Source organism: Phragmites australis, chromosome 15 (genome assembly GCF_958298935.1).
Source record: "Phragmites australis chromosome 15, lpPhrAust1.1, whole genome shotgun sequence".
NCBI lineage: Eukaryota > Viridiplantae > Streptophyta > Magnoliopsida > Poales > Poaceae > Phragmites > Phragmites australis.
In genome coordinates this window covers 3,970,321-3,989,891 of record NC_084935.1, presented here as the reverse complement: position 1 = coordinate 3,989,891, position 19,571 = coordinate 3,970,321, and the positions used below count along the sequence as shown (strand labels likewise).

General features: G+C 45.2%; 1 protein-coding gene across 1 annotated transcript; it reads left to right on the top strand.

The window, feature by feature from the left end:
• Positions 1–5,664: 5,664 nt before the first annotated feature.
• On the top strand, positions 5,665–13,864 carry LOC133892523 (exportin-T-like). Its single transcript, XM_062333361.1, has 15 exons — positions 5,665–7,598; positions 7,682–7,777; positions 7,873–7,962; positions 8,051–8,155; positions 8,371–8,430; positions 8,617–8,679; positions 8,774–8,869; positions 9,859–10,023; positions 10,524–10,697; positions 10,818–10,877; positions 10,992–11,090; positions 12,241–12,387; positions 12,791–12,946; positions 13,044–13,093; positions 13,454–13,864. The coding sequence occupies exons 1-13, from the start codon at positions 5,907–5,909 to the stop codon at positions 12,878–12,880; spliced, it is 2,937 nt and encodes a 978-aa protein (XP_062189345.1). The 5' UTR covers positions 5,665–5,906; the 3' UTR covers positions 12,881–12,946; positions 13,044–13,093; positions 13,454–13,864.
• The last annotated feature ends 5,707 nt before the right edge of the window (positions 13,865–19,571 follow it).

Below are 19,571 nucleotides of genomic sequence, written 5' to 3'. Positions count from 1 at the left end.
TTCTCGAGCATCCGCTCGTCGCGGACGCCCTGCCGGAAGGCGACGATAACAGCGTGAGGGGCTATCCGCGGGATAGTGTTGCGGACCTGACTGAAACGCTGAATGAAGCGCCGTAGCGTCTCCCCCTCCTGCTGCTTGACGGCGTGGAGGTCGCACTCCAAGTCGGGGCGCGTGAATGTGCCCTGAAAATTAGCCATGAACTGGTGGCAAAGGTCATCCCAGGAGCTAATAGATCCTGGGGGTAAGTTCATGAGCCAAGAACGGGCAGAGCCCTTCAAGGCAACATGGAAATAATTTGCCATCACCTTTTCACTGCCACCAGCCGCCTGGACGGTCGCAGTGTATATCTGGAGGAACTCAACGGGGTCGATGGACCTGTCGTACTTCTCCGGCAGCTCAGGGCGGAACTTGGAGGGCCATTTGACCCGGCGGAGCTCACTAGTGAAGGCACGACAGCCGGTGTCGTACCCTGTGGCGCGGGTGGCGTTCCTTGGCGGCGAACGCCGACGAGCCGGGGAATCCTGGCGATCGTGGGCCGGCAAAGAGGAAGCCTGGTCCTCAGCCTCGGCCTCCTGCCGGGTCTCCCGCTGGCGCTCAAGAGTGACACGCGCATCTTCAAGGTCCCTCCGCTTGTTGAGAAGTAAGCGGAGGTCCTGGGCTCCGGACGCGGCCAGGGGGGTGGCGCTCCGCCTGGAGGCCCCCCGGCCAATGCGAACGTTACCCATCGATGGGCCGGTTCTGGCGGCGCCACGCTGGGTGGTGGCGCGAGAACTCTCGGCCAACACCTGGCGGCGGGCTGTGCCGACCAGGGTGGCGACTTCTTAGAGCCAGCGGCCTTCCGGGGTTTCCGCCGTCACCTGGAAATGCGGATGCCTGAGGAGAGCGTGCGCCGCAAGCAGCGCGCTCCCGGGGCTGGCCTCGCCGAAGGCGAGCCTACGCCGGAGGGGCGCCCGGCGCTGTCCAGATGCGGACCTGGCGGCCGGAGTCTCGACCACCTGCTGGGGGTCAGAGGGTGCACCGACGGCGGCGGCGGCCCGGCTGGGCCCTGCGCCTTGGTCCCCTTGGGAGGGGAACGCCGCACGTGCAGATCGCGGCTGCTGCTGGGACGCAGCAGCGGCTGGGGCCTCCTGTGCGAGGGGCTACATTTCCCCGCTGGAACTGGAGCTGGAACGCTGGAGGCGGTGACCACCGGCCATTTTTTCTGTGGAAGAAAACAAACAAACAGATTCAGGGATGCTTCCCCCCTACCTGACGCGCCAGCTGTCGGAGGATTAACTCCTGTCGCAGGGATCCCGAGAGACCCCTTTTTAGAGATTCGGCCGGGGGGATGATCCTGAATAAGTTCGTCGGAGAAATAAATGGGAATGAATACAACGGCCGGTGGTGGGGGTGATGACCTAGTGCAAGAAGAAGTAAATGCACCAGAATTTAGACAGGTTCGGGCCGCACGGGGGCGTAATACCCTACTCCTGTATGGATGCTATAACTGTCCTGAAGAAGTTCCTCAAGGATGTTGCTGGTTACAAGGATGTTGGCCTGACTATGAGCTTGAGGCTCCTTATTCTTCGGCTGGAACTGTGCTAAGCCTTGCTCACAGTGTCTCTCTTGCGCTATGTTCTTCGTGTCTACTCCCGAACTCTCGTTGTTCTTCGTTGTTCCTCAGGATGGCTCCATCTTTGCTTCTGTGCCACCGGCTGTTTTAAATACTCGCCGGCCACGACATGCCCCGAACGGAAAGGAGGGGGCTCAAGTTCCAAGACGCCATGAATGAAAAGGGCGTCATCATTTCTTCTGGGTGAGGTGACCGGAGGTGGAAAATGTGTCGCACGCCCGGTCGCCCGTCACCATAAATGCCCTGGCAACGGACGCCGTGGAGAGGGCCCACCGGGCAGTCGCAGAGCAACCCGGCGTGCTCGCCCTGTCTTGTTCCCCTGCCACAGCAGTGCGGTAGACGAAACGCCTTGATCCTCACAACGTTATCCCGAGACAAGCCGGATGGCACGGGACATGACTTGTGCAAGTAATGACCCCACGCCTTTCTGCCAAAACGTGGCAGGAATTGACGCTGAGCGCGGCGGGAGCAGTTGGAGGTGTCAGGCCACGCACGCTCATTAAATGCGGCCTCAGACCTCTGGCTAGTTGACACCTCATCGGCAGGCCCCTCGGGGGCCCTTCTGGGTCGTCGGGGTACCGAGTGCTCGGGGGTACTGTTCACCTCCCCGAGCACTCTCTCTCGAGCACTCTTGCACGAACCCTCGGGGAATCGAGTGCTCGGGGGCTGCCACGTGCAGCCCCGAGCACTCTCTCCCGAGCACTCTTGTACGGATCTTCAGGGAACCGAGCGCTCGGGAGCTGCCGCACGCAGCCTCGAGCACTCTCTCCCGAAACTTAGCTCTTCTGATCGTCGGGGGACTAGGGTGCTCAGGGGTGACCAGGCACCTCCCCGAGCACTTTCTTCCCAGTACTTAGACTCCGTGGATCATCGAGGAACTGGGGTGCTCGGGGACCACTGACTGTGGCCTCGAGCACCTTCTCCCGGGACTTGAGCTTTTCTCATCCTATAGGAGAGACCTCGCGAGATGGCGCCATGTGGCGGATGGCTGGTCTGGCCTCGGGATTCAGGGACCCCTGGTTCCTGATACACCGACACGCGTTACACCGATATGGATATGGGTACGGCGATACAACGATCTCCCAAAAATAAGGTACACCGATACGGCGAGTATATATAAATATATATTTAATTTTTGCTAGCCAGTAATGTATATATCAGAATATATATATATATATATATATATATATATATATATATATATATATACTTTCTATAGCCCACTCGATGATCCAGATGTATATATTTTTTATGAATCATGCTGTAGAGAGATGATAGTGGACCGATGATAAAATACATTGAGTGGCCCATTAGCATCTCCACGAAACCACTCAAAACCTTATCTACTCCTCTTCTTCCACCACACATAGCAGCCCTCTCTTCTCTCCCGTGCAAGTCCTCTCCCATAGCAGTTCTCTCTCTCTCGCTCCCGCAACAACTCTCTCCCTCCCTCCCTCCCATAGCAACTCTCTCCCTCTCTCTCTATAGTAGTGGAGCATCCCCATGGCGAGCATGCTATCCTCCTCTCCCGGCAGGCGACGGCAAGAGGCAACGGTGGCTTCGTCCCGGTGGCTTCATCTCAGCGGCTTGGCACTCCATCCTCTCCCGGTGGGCGACGGCAAGAGGCAACAGCGCCCAACGGTGAACCGATCCAACGATCTGCATTGCGCGCTACCTCGAGACCGACAAGTACACCGAGCGAGTAGGTGGCGGGTGCCCGTCTACCTCTTCATCATCCCTGAGTACCTCACCGCAAGTATCAGAAGGAGGTATTAGCAAGTATCGTGAATATTTTTTTTCAAATCGTAATTTTCCGATACTCTACGATACCCATATCACGCCATATCGACGTATCCCGCCATATCAAATACGGATATGTCGGCCTCCGCCAAGTATGGATGACACTTAGCGTGCAGGCAGGCACGAAGCACTGGTTTCATGATTCATCTCGAAAGTGAAGTTTGAACAATTTTTTTCGTTCCTCTTTCCTTCTCGAGATGAACATAAGCGTTCTTCATCTTGGGCCAAAATACCATGCGATGGTGAGTTTTTTTTATTTTTTTATCATTAATATTTAAATAAATAGACCTCTAATGACAATATTTACACAAATAAGCGTCTATCACTCTCTAAAAGTGCTACAAGCCTTTCAGATGTGGATCCTACCCGCCCTTAAAAGGATGGTAAGAGATGGTGTTGCCACCATGGTATTCTTACTGTTCTCTTAAAGGGCTGCAGCTCTTTTAGAGAACGATAGACGTCTATTTATACAAATATTACCATAAAAAATCTATTTATTTAAATATTAATGATAAAAAATAAAAAAAAAACTCTGCGATGGTTAAGAGGCTTAGACCCTGTAAGGGACAGTAATATGGGCCTAGATTTTATGGGGATTCTTCCTCCTCCGGCAAGGATATTGGCAATCTGGCTGGGCTCACTCGTTTCCTGGCTCTAACACTACGATTCTCACATCACATTTTAGCCCAAACTGCAGAACGGTTTCTGAACCTGCGATCACCTCGAGGGCGAAATGGAAGAGACAATTCCTTGCACCGATGTCGTGTGCTGTTCATTTCCAGATCTGATGGGGTGAAGTCTCCCTGTGGTGTTGCAATATCATTGTTCGTTAGAAGAATGTTATTCATTGCGTTTGTGAGCTTTTTACGACAGTCTATTTGTTTTAACTGTGAATTATAAAAAACAGTTTATAGATTATAGATTGGTGATAGTGAAAGTTGTATTGTAAAAACTGGGTTATATAATTTGTAAAAACTGTTACACTAAATTATACAATTTAGTTTTTACCATCTAACTTATTTATTTTAACTTATAGATTATAATCATAATCTGCAATTTACTAGTTAAAACAAACATATTCTAAGAGGAGCATTTCTGATAGCTTACATCCACTGTGACTCCATAAGTATTTGGATGGCTAGCGGAAAAAAAACACGTCCCTTTAAACTGGCTGAAAAGGTAGATTATTTCTCTTTTAACCCGATGGGTGTAACACCATCTACCCAACGAGCCAAAATTCAAAGGTCGTTGGTCGTGTTTGGCTATGATCCAAACGAAATGCCAGCGCGTGGCCAACGGCCGAAAAATTGGCAGGGCTGCCATCGGATACAATCCAAACAAGCCCGTTATCTCCATGATTGCGTGTTTTGAGAGAGAAATTCAAATCAATAAGTGCATACCACTATGTGCGTAACAAATCAACAGTGTGTTGATATTATCGAGAGGTGGTTTCACACAGAGTTTACAGACTACAAATTATCTCATAAAGTTATTTCGGATCCTAAAATAAAAGGATGCCATATTGCACATAATCTTCATCAATTAATTACAGTGAACAATATTAACTTGCATATAAATACGAGATTTCCTAGCGGATGCAGGATGCAAGTGTAATCTTACTTCAAATGAACAACACTTCTTGTGTCTTGCCCGAGAGAAAAAAAAAGAAAGCAAAATGGCTAAACACAACTCTGGAAGAGGACAACCGTGATAGCTTACTTAGCTCATGGCATCTTTGGTAGTCACAATTAAGAAAGCTACTCAACTAAGCAAGGACAAAAATTGATATGTTTTAAGTTTGTTGGCGGGATAACATTTATCCCATGCATGTTCTAAAATAGGGTTTTACGGACCATTGAAGAAAAAAAAATCTCAACACGTTCAATATATAAAACCAACAACAAATACATTATTCGAATAGAGTTCGAACCATTAAAATGAACGCACATACATTTTGATATAGATGAAATCTTCTAAAAACTTCAACCATTTGAAGTCTTTAAAAACCTAAAGTAAGTGGCCCTTCCTAAACCTAAAAATAGAATCCAAACCCTTGGAAGCAGAGAGCCAAAAACCTAAACCCAAAATCAGCCCATAAACCCAAGAAACCGGCAACATCAAATACAAAATCACATGTACTTTGGCCATCTCTAACTATTTTCTCTTTATTTTATTTTCTTTCTAATTTTTCTTTTTATTATTATTTTCTTATCTTCTATAGCTTGAGAATGAGCGTGAGTGAAGAGAATAAATTTGAAAATTCTTTCATAAAAATAACCTAAAGAAAAACGGTTAGAACACTAAAGTAATAAAAATTTCTTCACCAAGAAAATATAAGTCATGAAGATAATAGATGGTCAAACTGTGAAAGCGAAGAAAAGAAGGAGCACGGCGAAGCGAGAAAACCCTCTCCCTTCCTCGTATATTAACCTCACCTCCGCCTCCCTTCCCCTCTCTTTCCCCGTCTCCGCCTCCCCAATTCCTCCGCACCGCCATGGACGACCTCGAGCAGGCCATCCTGCTCGCATCCGACTCCCCGGCCGCCGCCGCCGCCTCCCCGTCCGTCCGCGCGGAGGCGCTCGCCTTCTGCGCCCGCGCCCGCGACGACTCCCCGCCGTCGTCGCTCCTCCGCCTCTGCCTCTCCGGCCTCGCCTCCTCCCCGCACGTGCAGGTCCACTTCTGGTGCCTCCAGTCCCTCCACGACGCGCTCCTCCGCCGCCGCCTTGCGCTCCCCGACGACCTCGCGCTGCTCCGCTCCTCGCTCCTCTCCCTCGCCGTTTCCTCCAACGCCGCCTCGCCGCCCTTCCTCCGCAACAAGCTCGCGCAGCTTGTGGCCCTCCTCGTCCGCCTCGATTACCCCCATGTCTACCCTTCCTACTTTCTCGACCTCCTCCCGCCCCAGCCGCCGCAGCCGGGCCCGACGGACATGTTTGCGCGGGTTCTCATCTCCCTCGATGACGACCTGCTCTCCCAGGAGTACCCCCGCAGTGCCGACGAGACCGCAGACGCCGCGCGGGTGAAGGATTCCATGCGCGCGCAGTGCGTGCCCCAGATCGCACGCCATTGGCACGCAGCCGCCGCGACCCTCCGTACGGCTGACCCCGCGGCCGCGGCCGTGGCCCTCGACGCGGCTCGCAGGTGCATCTCGTGGATCGATGTCGGGCTGGTCGCGAATGATGTGTTTGTTCCTCTGCTCTTTGACATTGCCATGTTCCCTGGGAGTGCTGGTCCGCTTGCTGCTGCGGCGGTGGGGTGCCTTTCTGCTGTGGCGGCTAAGAGGATGGATGTGAGGGCGAAAGTGGCATTGCTGAGGTCGCTCCTGGTTGCACGGCAGGGGCTTGGTAGCACAGACAGTGGTTTGAAAATGGCGCCTTTGGTGACGACATACGCATCCGAGGCTCTTGAATGTTATCGCAGGCTTGGACCTAGTGATGCTGATGGAGCTGGGGCATTGGAGATGCTGGAAGAGGTGCTACCGGCTGTATTTGCAGCTGCAGAGAGCTGTGATGATGAGGAGGTGGATTCCAGTTCTGTGCTTGAGTTCTTATCTGGCTTTGTGAGCGTGATGAAGGCACCATCTGAGAAGCAGCTGGGGCACTTGGGACGGATCCTGGAGGTGGTGCGGGTGCAGATGTTGTATGATCCGGTATATAGGGGGCATCTTGATGTGCTTGACAAGATAGGGAAGGAGGAGGAGGACCTTATGGCGGAGCAACGGAAGGATTTAATTGCATTATTCCGGAGCATTTGTCGTGTAGCCCCAGCTGCAGCTCAGCTGTTCATAAGAGGGTTGCTTGTGACAGCATTCTCTTCTGCAGAAGCTAGTGTGGAGGATGTTGAGGTCGCTCTTACCCTGTTATATCGGCTTGGAGAAGCAGTTGGTGAGGAAGAGATCCGGACTGGAACAGAGCTGCTTGGGGAACTTGTGCCCATGCTCCTTTCTGCAAGATTCTCATGCCACACACACCGCTTAGTTGGGTTGGTGTATCTGGAGACAGTTACCCGCTATATGAAGTTCGTGCAGGAGAATGTGCAGTACGTGCCACACCTGCTTGGTGTGTTCTTGGATGACCGTGGCACACATCATCAGAATTCCCACGTGAGCCGGCGTGCGGGATACTTGTTTATGAGAGCTGTCAAGTTGTTGAAGACAAAGCTAGTGCCTTACTTGGATACCATTTTGCAGGTTTTTCCTTATCTCTTTTGGTGGATAGACACTTAACTTGTTTGTTATTCTAGAGCTGAGATTATGTTTCTGTGAGTTAACAGAGCCTGCAAGATGTACTAAGCCAATTCACTTCTATGGATCGGGGAAACAAAGATACAAAGTTTCCCAGCTCGGAGGACGGCAGCCAAATTTTTGAGGTGCATTGTCCATTTATCTCTACCTTTGCCTAACTGTTTATGTTTTGTACAGTGGAAATACTAACTTGGGCCAGTGACACGAGTTCTAATTTCAGGCTGTTGGATTGTTGATTGGCATTGAAGAGGTATCACTAGAGAAGCAGGCTCAGTGCTTGACTGCTTTGCTAAATCCTCTCTGTCATCAGGTGATTAGTTTTTCTTTTGCTCAGTATGATGGCATTAAGTCCTTTAAGACATAAGAAACTCACTGGTGTGGGTAAAAATTTGTTTCAGATCGAGTCACTTGTTATGGATGCCAAAGCACAAGGACTTGAAGAATCATCTCCAAGAGCGATGAGTCTTCAACAGATTATTATTGCTTTGAATATGGTCAGCAAGGTAATTTGCATCGTGCGTTGCAAAGATGAGTTATAACTTCTCTAAAACATTATTTGACATTATGGGAGATGGTTTGTCAGGCCATGTCTTGTAAATTATGTTGGTGCACTGATTTATATGGTTTTGATTTATGCTCATGTAAAAATTCTTACTTCTGTGCACGGGAAGTCATTTGCACCTCACACTTACTGGATCTGGATGTTGCCCTTTTTTAGGGCTTTAACGAGCGCCTTGTGATGGGAAGTAGGCCAGCTATTGGGGTCATGTTCAAGGAAGTAAGTTCTGTGCACTTGTGTATTTTCACTAATATTGCAAGTATGGTTTCTGCCTGCCATCATATCATATGCAATTGGCCGATCGTCAGAACAGTTGTTAGCCCTCAATTACTCCTGCATCTCGCATATCTATAGTCTTCGTTTCGCTATTTCTTATATGATTTTTTCTTATCATCTTTACCTCAGACCCTTGATGTTGTTCTGCAAGTCCTTGTCTCATTTCCAAATGTGAGACCCCTGCGATCTAAGGTAGATATGAACCTGTTCCTTTAGCATCTTCATTTGTTCCCTGCTTTGTCACATGATTAACCATTTTCTAACTTGTGCAAACGCTGAAATGCAGGTCATATCCTTTCTGCACCGGATGATTGAGATATTAGGTATTTCAGTGCTTCCATGTATTCCAATTGCACTGAGACAATTGCTTCTTGATAATGAGGTATTTCATTTTTTAAATGACTGAAGCCTCTGTTTTCTTTGTTTTCTGCTTTGTGGGATTCCTTTCTTTGCACATAATTTCTTTTAGAGAAAACAGTAGGAGAGATCTGTATAACTATTAGAAATAATATCTGTTTACAGCCTTTAAATGGAAAGGGGAAAAAGGAAATTGTTGATTACAAGGTTAGACTATCTAGCCAAATAGCAATGGGAAACCCGCAGACAGCACTAGGCCATAGGTAGCCATTAACAAGTCTTACCCTCTTTCTACCTTTTGAACTCGGTATTACTATTTCAGGCAGCATCCGAATAATAGTGCACTCTTTCCGTTCTGACGAGGAGGACTTCAGTGCTCTCCCAGAAAAATGCTTGTACTTGTTCTAAAGCAATTAGAATTTAGAATTAGTTATTACTAGAGAGTAGATTAGTCATTTGTTCCGGGGGCAATAAACATAGGGCAAACTCTCCGCACCTTGCCCCTATGTTTTCCTCTTCTCCACTCACGTCCATATGTGTAGCATCCACTGTCTTCCTGGTTTGTGTGACCCTGGCAAACTCAAACTGTCCTTGTTGTTCGTGTGTTTCATCACTCACTGCCCGATGGACTTGTCTGTTCCTGCACTGCATCTTTTTGCCTTTTGTAGTGGGAATGAACACTGCTAGTACTTTACTAATGGCGAGCACAGGTAGAAAAGTACCATTTCTTCACAACCTGAGTGAAGGGTAAAGTTCATTCAGGAATTGTATTAGGATGGTTAGACAAAGGATATGATCACCTGGGCAGGGCATTTTTTTTCATGTCACCTAAGTAGTTAATATAACTATCAACATAGAATCCTAGCCTCTCATTGGCTTCGAAGACTTGAAGTTGGTCCTGATTTTTTCTTGGAGGGCACTGAAGCAGTATACTTTTTTTTTTTTTTTACAAAACATCTTACAGTTGATATTTTGCATCATTTTCAGTGCTCAATCATTACTATTTTCATACAGGCTAAAGATATGGTGGAATTTCTCGTATTGGTAAACCAAATAATCTGCAAATTTAATTCGTCAGCTAGTGGCATATTGGAGGAAGTCTTTCCTACTATTGCAAGTCGTTTGTCTATGATACTGTCACAAGATGCATTTTCAGCTGGTCCTGCAAGCAATACTGAGGTAATATTCATTGCATCTGTAATCAAGCCACTTTATATATTACTTCATTTCTAGCTGCTTGTTCTTGTATACTTTTTTGATGTATCTGATCATCTCTATATTGTGAGAATGCTAGTGCCTTTGAAATGTGCTAGGTTCATGGGGATATATTACATTATTTGCTTTACTGTTTTATGTTTTCCTACTTATGAGGGTGCAACTCTAGCTATAGCATGTGGCAGATATAGTTCAATAAGGAAAATAGTATTTGTATGATTTCTCAATACTAAATGAAAGTCAAGGATATCAATATAATGGCAACAAGTTGGTACGATACTGTACTCAACTTTAGTTGCGTGGTTAGTTTGATTGGTTGTTACCCCATCTAAATTCTTATCTAATCGTTTATTTTGGTTTACATCAATTCCACTAGCTTAAGTGCCTAGACTTGTACAGGTACTGGATGAATTGGCATGGTTCCTTGAATCCTTGTGTAATGTATTATTGTCTTACCACTGCAGGAAATGCGAGAACTGCAAGATCTGCAGAGGACATTATACATATTCTTGCATGCTATGGCAACACATGATCTTTCTACAATTCTCCTTGCTCCTAGCTGCAGGCAGTATCTGGAGACTATAATGCAGTTACTTCTGTTTACTTCATGCAGTCATAAAGATATACAACTTCGGAAGGTGAGGATTATGGTTGATCTTGATTCCTTGTCTTCTTTCCCAAACTATCTGCATTCTTACCTCCACTGTAAGTTAAGCTGTGGACACTGTTTACTCACACCTTGTCTACGGTTTTCTTAGGCATGTGTACAAATTTTCGTCAATCTTGTCAAAGATTGGTGCAGTAACTCTGAGGATAAGGTAATCATGTGTTTACTTTACGATGTTGTACCGTGAATTTTGAACTATCCAGCACTTAGCATTTAGTTGGATTACTTGCATAATTCTTGTGCCGTTACTTTCTTGTTTTCTCAGCTTCCTGGCTTCCGAGTATTTATGATTGAGAAGTTTGCTACTGGTTGCTGTTTATACAGTGTCCTTGATAAATCATTTGATTTACGTGATGCAAATTCGGTAAGACATGTCACCTTGCTACTATTTGAAGTTGCAACCTTTATGTTCTGTGTTGAAAGTAGACCTTGGCGTGACTATTTTGGCCTTTTGTCTTTGGCTCTGTTTGAATCTTAATAACTTTAGTAATCTCTATGTTGGTAGAATTTATAGGCTTCATATTGTTGTGAACAGTGTTAGTCTCACAAAAGGGTGAAATATGTCTGACCACTTCCTAACGTCAGGTTTACTAGGGTTAAATGGCAATCCAAATTGCAGCTGACTAATCTGTTCAGCTGGATTATGTAACCTGTAGGGCACAACTGATTTCTAGAAAATGTTAGGACATTCCAACTTACAGAGAATTAAAGTTGTTGTTCTGTTATTGCACTTTCTTCTTCTGTAACTCAACCATCGTATTTCATTAACTTATGTAATGCAGTTGTTAGATAATCTTTATTCTTGTCATTCTAAAGTGTGCTGAGTTGCATTCTAATTCATGTCGGTCACATGCTCTTTTTAATATATTTTTTCGAATACTCATACCCAGAGATCTCCATAGGTTCTTTCCTTTGTGGGGGGCTGAATTTTATGTAGACTTGTAGAGGGTTTGTGGGAATTTTTTCCCCTAATAATAAGATCCAGAAATGCTTATGGTGATGTACCCTGATAAATTAAATTGATTTAAATAGTCAGTTACACACATTATTTCATGTTGGTCTTTTGCGGGAACCAAAATACATCGGTTTGTTCAAAATTTAGAACGAGTCATGAACTTTTGCTATTTAAGCACATCCACACTGCCAGGGAGTGTATAGCTATTTGTTTTCCTTTCCTTAATAGATGCTCCTGTGTCAGAATGGAAATCTGAGTTGGCGCTAATGTGCTATGTCCTATTGCTTACATTGCTCTGTGAGGATAAGTAAAGCGCTTGCTGTCCAAACTAGGCATGTACCAACACACGTCTCAGGATTGTGAGGCTGCGTCCTTACAAGTTCCCTACTTAGGTTTAGAGCCAACTAGACACAACATACTCTGTCTTAACATATTTGTTTGTTTCAGAATTTCGTACGTTGTCATTTTACAGCATTGAATATTGTTGGTGGATGCTGATAGATGGACTGATTCTTTTTTCTTCAAGAGCTTCATTTATTTGACTTGTTTCTTTCTTTAGCTTGCTCTCTTTGGTGAAATTGTGATGGCCCAAAAGATTATGTATGAAAGATTTAGGGAGGACTTCATTGTGAATTTTGTAGCAAAAGGTCTTCCAGAAGCTCACTGCCCACCAGACCTAGCTGAACAGTACTACCAAAAGTTACAGGTAGCTATTTCTCTTATCTTGAACCATATGGAAATTTAGGAAGTTGAACCATTTTTCTTAAATTAGTGAACTCAAATGTGAGTAAACTATGCAGCTGTTCTGTTGATAGTTGGACTCTTGTCACCTTCGCATCACAAAGCAACTCTATACTATATAAATTGTGGCTTGCCCAGCAAGCATTTAACAAATAACTTCAGTGCAATGGCAACTGAGTGAATGAGTAGCCATCTACTGTTTGTTCTATATGTTAAGGCTATTTCATTGTTAGGTGGCATTGTAACAAGGTGCTGGCTTGTTTTGGAATTCATGATCTAATCTCTCGCTTTTAAATAGACTATTTCTTTTTGGATTGTTTAAATAGACTATTTCTTGTTGTAATGAGCTTAGTTTTCTGCTTCAACAGGGGAATGATATCAAGGCATTCAGGTCATTTTATCAATCGCTTATCGAGAAAATAAGACAAGATCAGAATGGGAATCTTGTATTCAGATAGCATCATTCGTTCATTTCCAATCTGTTAGCTAGCAGAAGATTCCTCAGCTGTGTGATTCAAGTATAGGTAGTTCTTTCTGTCTTTTTTGTTTCCCATATATGTTTTCATATGGATTCTTGTTTCTTTCCTTTTGTATTTGTGCCTAACTCTTTGTAATTTGCAGGGTAGTTGTGTCATCAATGTATATAGAGCTACCATTTCTGAGATTGGAAGGTATTCTCTTGCTTTTAATGCAATTCAAGCCATCAACCTGCTTCTTCTTCTTTTGTTTTAACTCCCCATGGTGTGTTATGTTGTATTCTTTTGTTGTCATTCCAATAGTTTGGAAGGTAAATTATTCTGTTGTATCCCCATTAATGTCTTGCGATTGCAGTGCACCCCTGCATTATCTGGTTCTGAACTTGTGGATTTGTGGCCTTAATGCCTATTTTAACTGGGGGGAATAGAATTGGTTAAACACATTATCTGCTTTTACATCTCCACTAAAAAATATTTACATGCAGTTTGTCTCCTGTTTCTCGCTTTTATGTTGGCTACATGTAATTTATCATAATTTACCCTTGTATGCTGCAGATGTATGCTACGGGAATATTTTTACCAAATCTGGTTACCGTGGCGTTCCTTATTCATCGTGTGCTAGTGAGATGCATGGGGAGTACATCCCCCAAGGGTTTCTGCTGAAGAAAAAGATGCAGGGTTCCATTTGTTTGTTTGATCTTTCCCCAAATCATAGATTATTCTGCTATCTGGGCCTTAAATTTTGCAAGGTACTTTGAGTAAACTAGTAGTTGGGATAGGGGGGAAAGAGTGTTGTGTAGGCTGTGTTTTTCCTGACAAAAATTGGTCGCACCGCCTGTTGTGTATCGTGTTATGCCAAATTTTGCAGAATTGCAGAGGTTTTCACCCCCCATATTTGTCATCTGGGGTGCTGTACATATTCTTTTATATCATCGCGTCATAAATCATTAAATCACCTTTTCGTCAGTCTGATGATCCAGTGACAGCAGAGCATGTCATGCTGATGCTATGCAAAATTTGAAATTCAAATCTCTCTTTTCGCCCATCAATTCTATACTCTTTCCCTGCTGGAAAATTCGACGACCCATGCTGCTGCTCTTTGAACAGATGAAAGTTTTGTTCCCAGTTTAGCCCATCCTGTTTGGCTATGGAGCATGTAAACAGCATCATCTCGATGTTAGGCCTGCGTCTTGCTCAGGTTTTTAAGCACTAGAGATTGGCTTTTGAACAACTAGGCTCCTAGAGAAGTTCGAACCAGTGGCAAATATGCAATTATTTCTTTATGATTTGACTCGCGTAGGCAGAGGGGCAACATAAGTCTCGCATGGATTTTTTTTTATTTCTACACTTTTTAAATAAAAATTACAAATATATGCATTCGTTTTGAAAAATCGTTGTTGTCCATTGGAAGGGCAATATGTTTAAAAATAAAAAAGTATTATGTTCTACAAAATTCAAAATACTATTGAAATAGTTAAAAAAAATTGTAGCATAGAAGATCATCTAGCTCTATATTTTTTTATATTTATATTTTTTAAAACATGTGTATATATTTGTAATTTTTATTTAAAAATACATAAAAAATCGCGTCACATGGACTACTTCTCCCTTAGTTTATTTTGGACTCTAAAGAAACTGAGCTTATGTAGAGCTGGGCCTCGAAACCTAATGTGTTTGACCAGAATTTTCTGGCAAACAAGAATGACACCTTAGTGTTAGACTCGATTGCCTAGCAAGAATGTAGGACTGCGACAATTGTTAAGCAGCATGTATATTGCTGGGCTGTCCGGCATAAGGTTGGCAGCATGACCATATCCTCTGTTCCATTCCATCTTGTTCTTTTGACCCCAAGAACTTAGCCAGGGACACCTGCGTGCTAGAGACGGATGTTCATGTGCATGTCACTGATTATAATTCAACGACTCGTTGCACTTCGGACTGGAAATCCGTATCAAATATCCTGGTCAATAGCATACAGGAAGCTGTAGATTTTTTTTTCTTAACACGCAGAAGAATTGCGTGTCATTATATTAAGAAAAATGAGTAATATAATTTATAAAAAAAATTGGGTCTAAAAACCTTAACAAGCAGTGCCATACAACTTGCGGAGCCTAACTCGCGCGCGAGACAAAAAAGAAAGAAATAAAACCCCCAAACGGCAAAGGTACAGAAAGTAGCTACAACTTAGTACAGAAAGTAGCTACAACTTAGTACAGAAAGTAGCTACAACTTAACAACCACACAAAATCAGCAACCACACCTAACAGTGCTACACTGCAAGAACTATGCCCTGCTAGCACCTCGACCAGGACACCCGACAACTCAACAGGCGGAGCCCTGCTTCTACACCTGACTACCCGACTCAGTCGGCGGCTCTCACGTCAAACTGCAAGCAAAGACTGGTCCTGTGACGTTGGAACATAGCCCCTGCCGAGAAGCGCCCAAAAGTGAAGGAATCCCCACCGACCAGAAGAGGGTCGCAACGACATAGGTGGGGATGGTGTGCCATGTGAGAGTGTCGCTAGTTGAAGCAAAAATAGAGGAATTCTCTGACACGACGTCTTCAGAAAGGTAGAGGTGAAGGAACCGCCGTCGCTCGTCCGGAAGCCGAACAGGGTTTTCACCCAAAGTAATCCCAAGGGGAAACTTGACCACAACACCTCTAGGGAGGTTATGACGCCCACGGATGCCATCGTCGTCGACAAGGCATGGATCCTATCAGGGCTTTCGCCCTTAGTTCCCATTTCCGTGGCACAACCCCTGAAGCTAAAGGCATGACAGAAGAGCCAGCAGCACGAGGACACAGAGCATCCGCCAGGAAGAGACAAACGGGGGCAAAGCCCTAACCACATGGCAGAACCGCACAACATAGTCGCTAGAGTAGCACCAACGTCGTCTTCAACAGCAATCGACCACCACCAGAAAGGATAGCAGGCTGGCGGCAACTACCGGCCAAAATAAGAGCAGGCCGGCCAGGAGAGCAGACCAGCAACATCAACGAGGTGGCACCGACCAAAGGAGCATACTGACGGCGTCACCGACCAGTAAGAGAGCAGACCAGCAGCTGCATCCGACCAAAGAAGTAGACCAACCCGAAGTCGACACCACGACGCCACGCCATGGCCGGTCGGGGCACGTAGCCGCATGGAACAACCACACCACAGCACGAACAGCAGGCACCCGGCCGTCGCCCTCCGACAGCCTCCGAGCAGAGACGAAGGGAATGGCGGCCAAGGCGAGTTCGTGCGGCAAAACCGATTCACCGCGCGGATCCAGTCTAGAAGAAGTAGATCCGGCAAAGAAATACGTGGATCCAACTGGAGGGAACAGCTTCGCAGGCAGATCTGGCCGGAGCAAGTGAAACATAGGGGGGAGGGGAGGAGAGGGGAGGGAGAGGAGGGGAGGTGGGGAAGGGGTGAGACGGGAAAAGCAGGGAGGAGGCCGTGACATCTGACTTCTGGCCGCCGCTGACATCCAACCGCCGACGGCGACAGCGGACCGAGCTAGGATTTGAGGTTCTCGGGCTGGGGTCAAGTCGCCCCCCAAGTTATCAGAGCGAGCGATGGGGGATAGAGTCAGCAATCAAGCCGGAGATATTTTATTCTGGGATAGAGCTTTTCTGTAGATATTCTATGGTGGCCTCTGTCATGGCAAGCTCATCCATGCCGGGTCATTCTTTTTCTCTATCAGCCTCGTGGGTCAACAACGAAGCTCATATTCATGCCGCACGAGTCACGACACAGCTGGAAAGGGGCTCTCGCCGAGGCAAATGCCAAACAAACATGGGACCATTACAAATTCCGACTGAAGTATAGGACAAGGGCACAAGGCAAACAAACAAATGCCAAAAGATTTGAAAAAGATGCATCATCACATACAGAGGTGACAAGATGAGCCAAAGAATTGTAATGAAAGCAATGTACCATGGAGAAGTGACAAGAGAAACACTGCCAAGCTTGACAAGAGTCCACCACAACTCCACAAGCTTGTGGAAAAACTCTGGCTCGTTAAGCCTACCAGGGAAAATATCTAGCTAGGCTCAGCTCAGCTCGTTAATTTTCTTGTCCGCCTTTTTCGGACAGGGAAAAAGGGAGCTACTTGGATCTTTCTTTGCAAACATTTTTGTTGGCGAAAGAGCGTTAACAACCAGCTATCAGTGTTAAAAAAAATTGTGATTTGGGAGCTAATCGTCGTGTCCACGACTTGAAACTCAACGCACGCCTACCATGACTCCATATGGTTGTTGACCTGTAGTAGTGTTTGGGAAGTTGGGAGCAGCTGTTGCTGATCCGATGCCTGGAGAAGATATCAAGACAACAAAGCATGCGTTGACATGAAAAGTTCACACCAACAATTAGTAATGACTATATGCCGAAGGATGTTGGTAATAGAGTTAGGTTGATTAAATGCCTATATTAACAGATAAAGCCTCTTCCCCGCAGAAAAAATAAAACAGATAAAGCCTCTGCTTTTGACAAAAAGAGGATCAATTGTCATTCTATCCCCAGGATAAAACAATTATTTTAGAACTGGTCTAAGGGGACAAATTTTGCATAGGATACATTTTCTTCTTGGGTTCAAATGTTCAGGTAATCTGTCTATTGAAGAAATAAGCATCCCCTTTCAGAAAATACAATAAATTTAGTCGGTATGTATTCAGCTCAGTGTATATGCTGGTTGACCAAATCAAGCTGAAGATAGTCTCTAATTTAAGAAGTAATCAGGCTAGCCATTGCAGGACCTTGCTTGCTTGTAGCCGACAGATTGAAATACTCCAGATCAACTAATGCCTGCAGAAATAGATCAAACGGAACTTGCAACACGTATACTGTTGGACCGTGTGTGTATGTGTGTATATATGTACCCATAGTCATGGAATGAGAACAAGTTAGAGAGTGATATTTTCCCCAAATCCCACATATACCAATTAAGAATCTAAGATTGATGTATCAGTCCGACAGAGCTACAAATTTCGTCTAAAAACAGAGCTACAAATCCACAGGGATATTGAGGAATCAACGCCAAACTTATTCTAGTCCCATTTCTCATCTTAAAGAACACTGATCAAGAATCTGTGCTCACGTCGGGGAGCATGAATGATCCGAATTAAATCGCAAGTGCATTGAACTAAATCAATAATCCTAGCAGCTAGATACTTTTTTTTGTGCTCCTATGTCTCTTCCTAAATCAGGAACCATCGATCTAGAATTTTTAGCTGAAAATTACAGATGCTACAAGAGTCTAGATCATATCTTATTATAAGGCTAGCTGTGGTTGTACCTGCCAAAGAGATTTATCTTAAAACACAGAAAACTAATCAGGAGACAAGAAGTGAACAAGAAGCTCTCAGCTCATATATATTAGCATGTAATGCATATATGTGCGTGTAACAATAGCAGTTGGTAACGGGTCGTCGCGTGACGCCTGAGCTCTTCATGGAAAAAGATAACAAACCTACCCCGTATCTATCTCAGCACGAGGTTAACCTGTCGCTTACCTGCAAGTGACTCTTTGTCATTTGCATCTTACATGCATGTGATCATATTTTTTCAAGAGTTTCTAGAACGTGTCAATTCGGGAGCTTGGTTTGTAGATTACAATCGACAAGAGATTATTCTTGTCGGGGTCAAGCTAACTCTTCAGCGTCGATCGATCGGTCGAATTGTTGCTCTGCTGATGGTGCAGCAGGTGCTATCAGATTGACTTTGCTGATGCGTTGAACTTACGTACAGGTCGACATCGTTATCGATCCAATGGAACATGAACATCTTATTCTCTGTCCAATTCAAAATCGTTTTGGTTACTGAAGTTTGCTTGCATTTGCATGATATATCATGTAAAATAACACGATTATATATACGAAGTCGTAGTTTTTTTATTGATGAGCAACATTGATTTAAAGAAGTTTCTTCGCCGTTGCAACGAGTTTACTTACCAAATTACGACACTGGGAAGTCAAAGTTAATCCGTCGATGTACGTACTCTTAGGAAGCACATGAGTTAGCTTGGCTAATTTTCTAACTATCGCAACTAACACAGGTCGCATGCCAACTTGCTCCGGATCCGGATGAGGTCAGGGGCACACGGTAAAACGTGAGCGGCGCCAACTTGTTTGAAGTCACCTGGCACTGTTGCAGTAAATCTTGTCCGTCTATTTATAATCAAACAGCTCGCAGCGAAGTAAAATCGTCACTCTACTGTGAAGTCAGAGGATCTCGTCCAACTTGCTCCACTGCCGGGAAAAACTAAGTCCCGCATGTTGTTGTTGTTGCAGGTGAAGAGAAAAAAAAAAAGAGAGAAGAAGAACCTTCATACATTACACGGAAGAAAACTGTAAAGATTGATGCAAGTTTCTTTCAGAAGAAGTACCTCGTACGTCGTCATTTTCAGATTTTAAAACGGCCCAAACCTAACCGCCGACGTCTGCGAAGTTTGAACTTCGAACTCGTCGCACTTGACCGCAGCAAAGATCGATCGAACACGCACAAAATAGCACAAGTTACCTGCATGCATGCATGCGGCATGCTTGCACGGGCGTCTCATCTGATAACCTAGTAACACCACGACTAGTTCTTGGCGAACCGGCCGTAACTCTGCAGGGGTTAAATTATTCCTGTAAAATTCCCGCGTTCGAACAGAGACTGATTAGGTTGGGCATCACGAAAAGAAACTC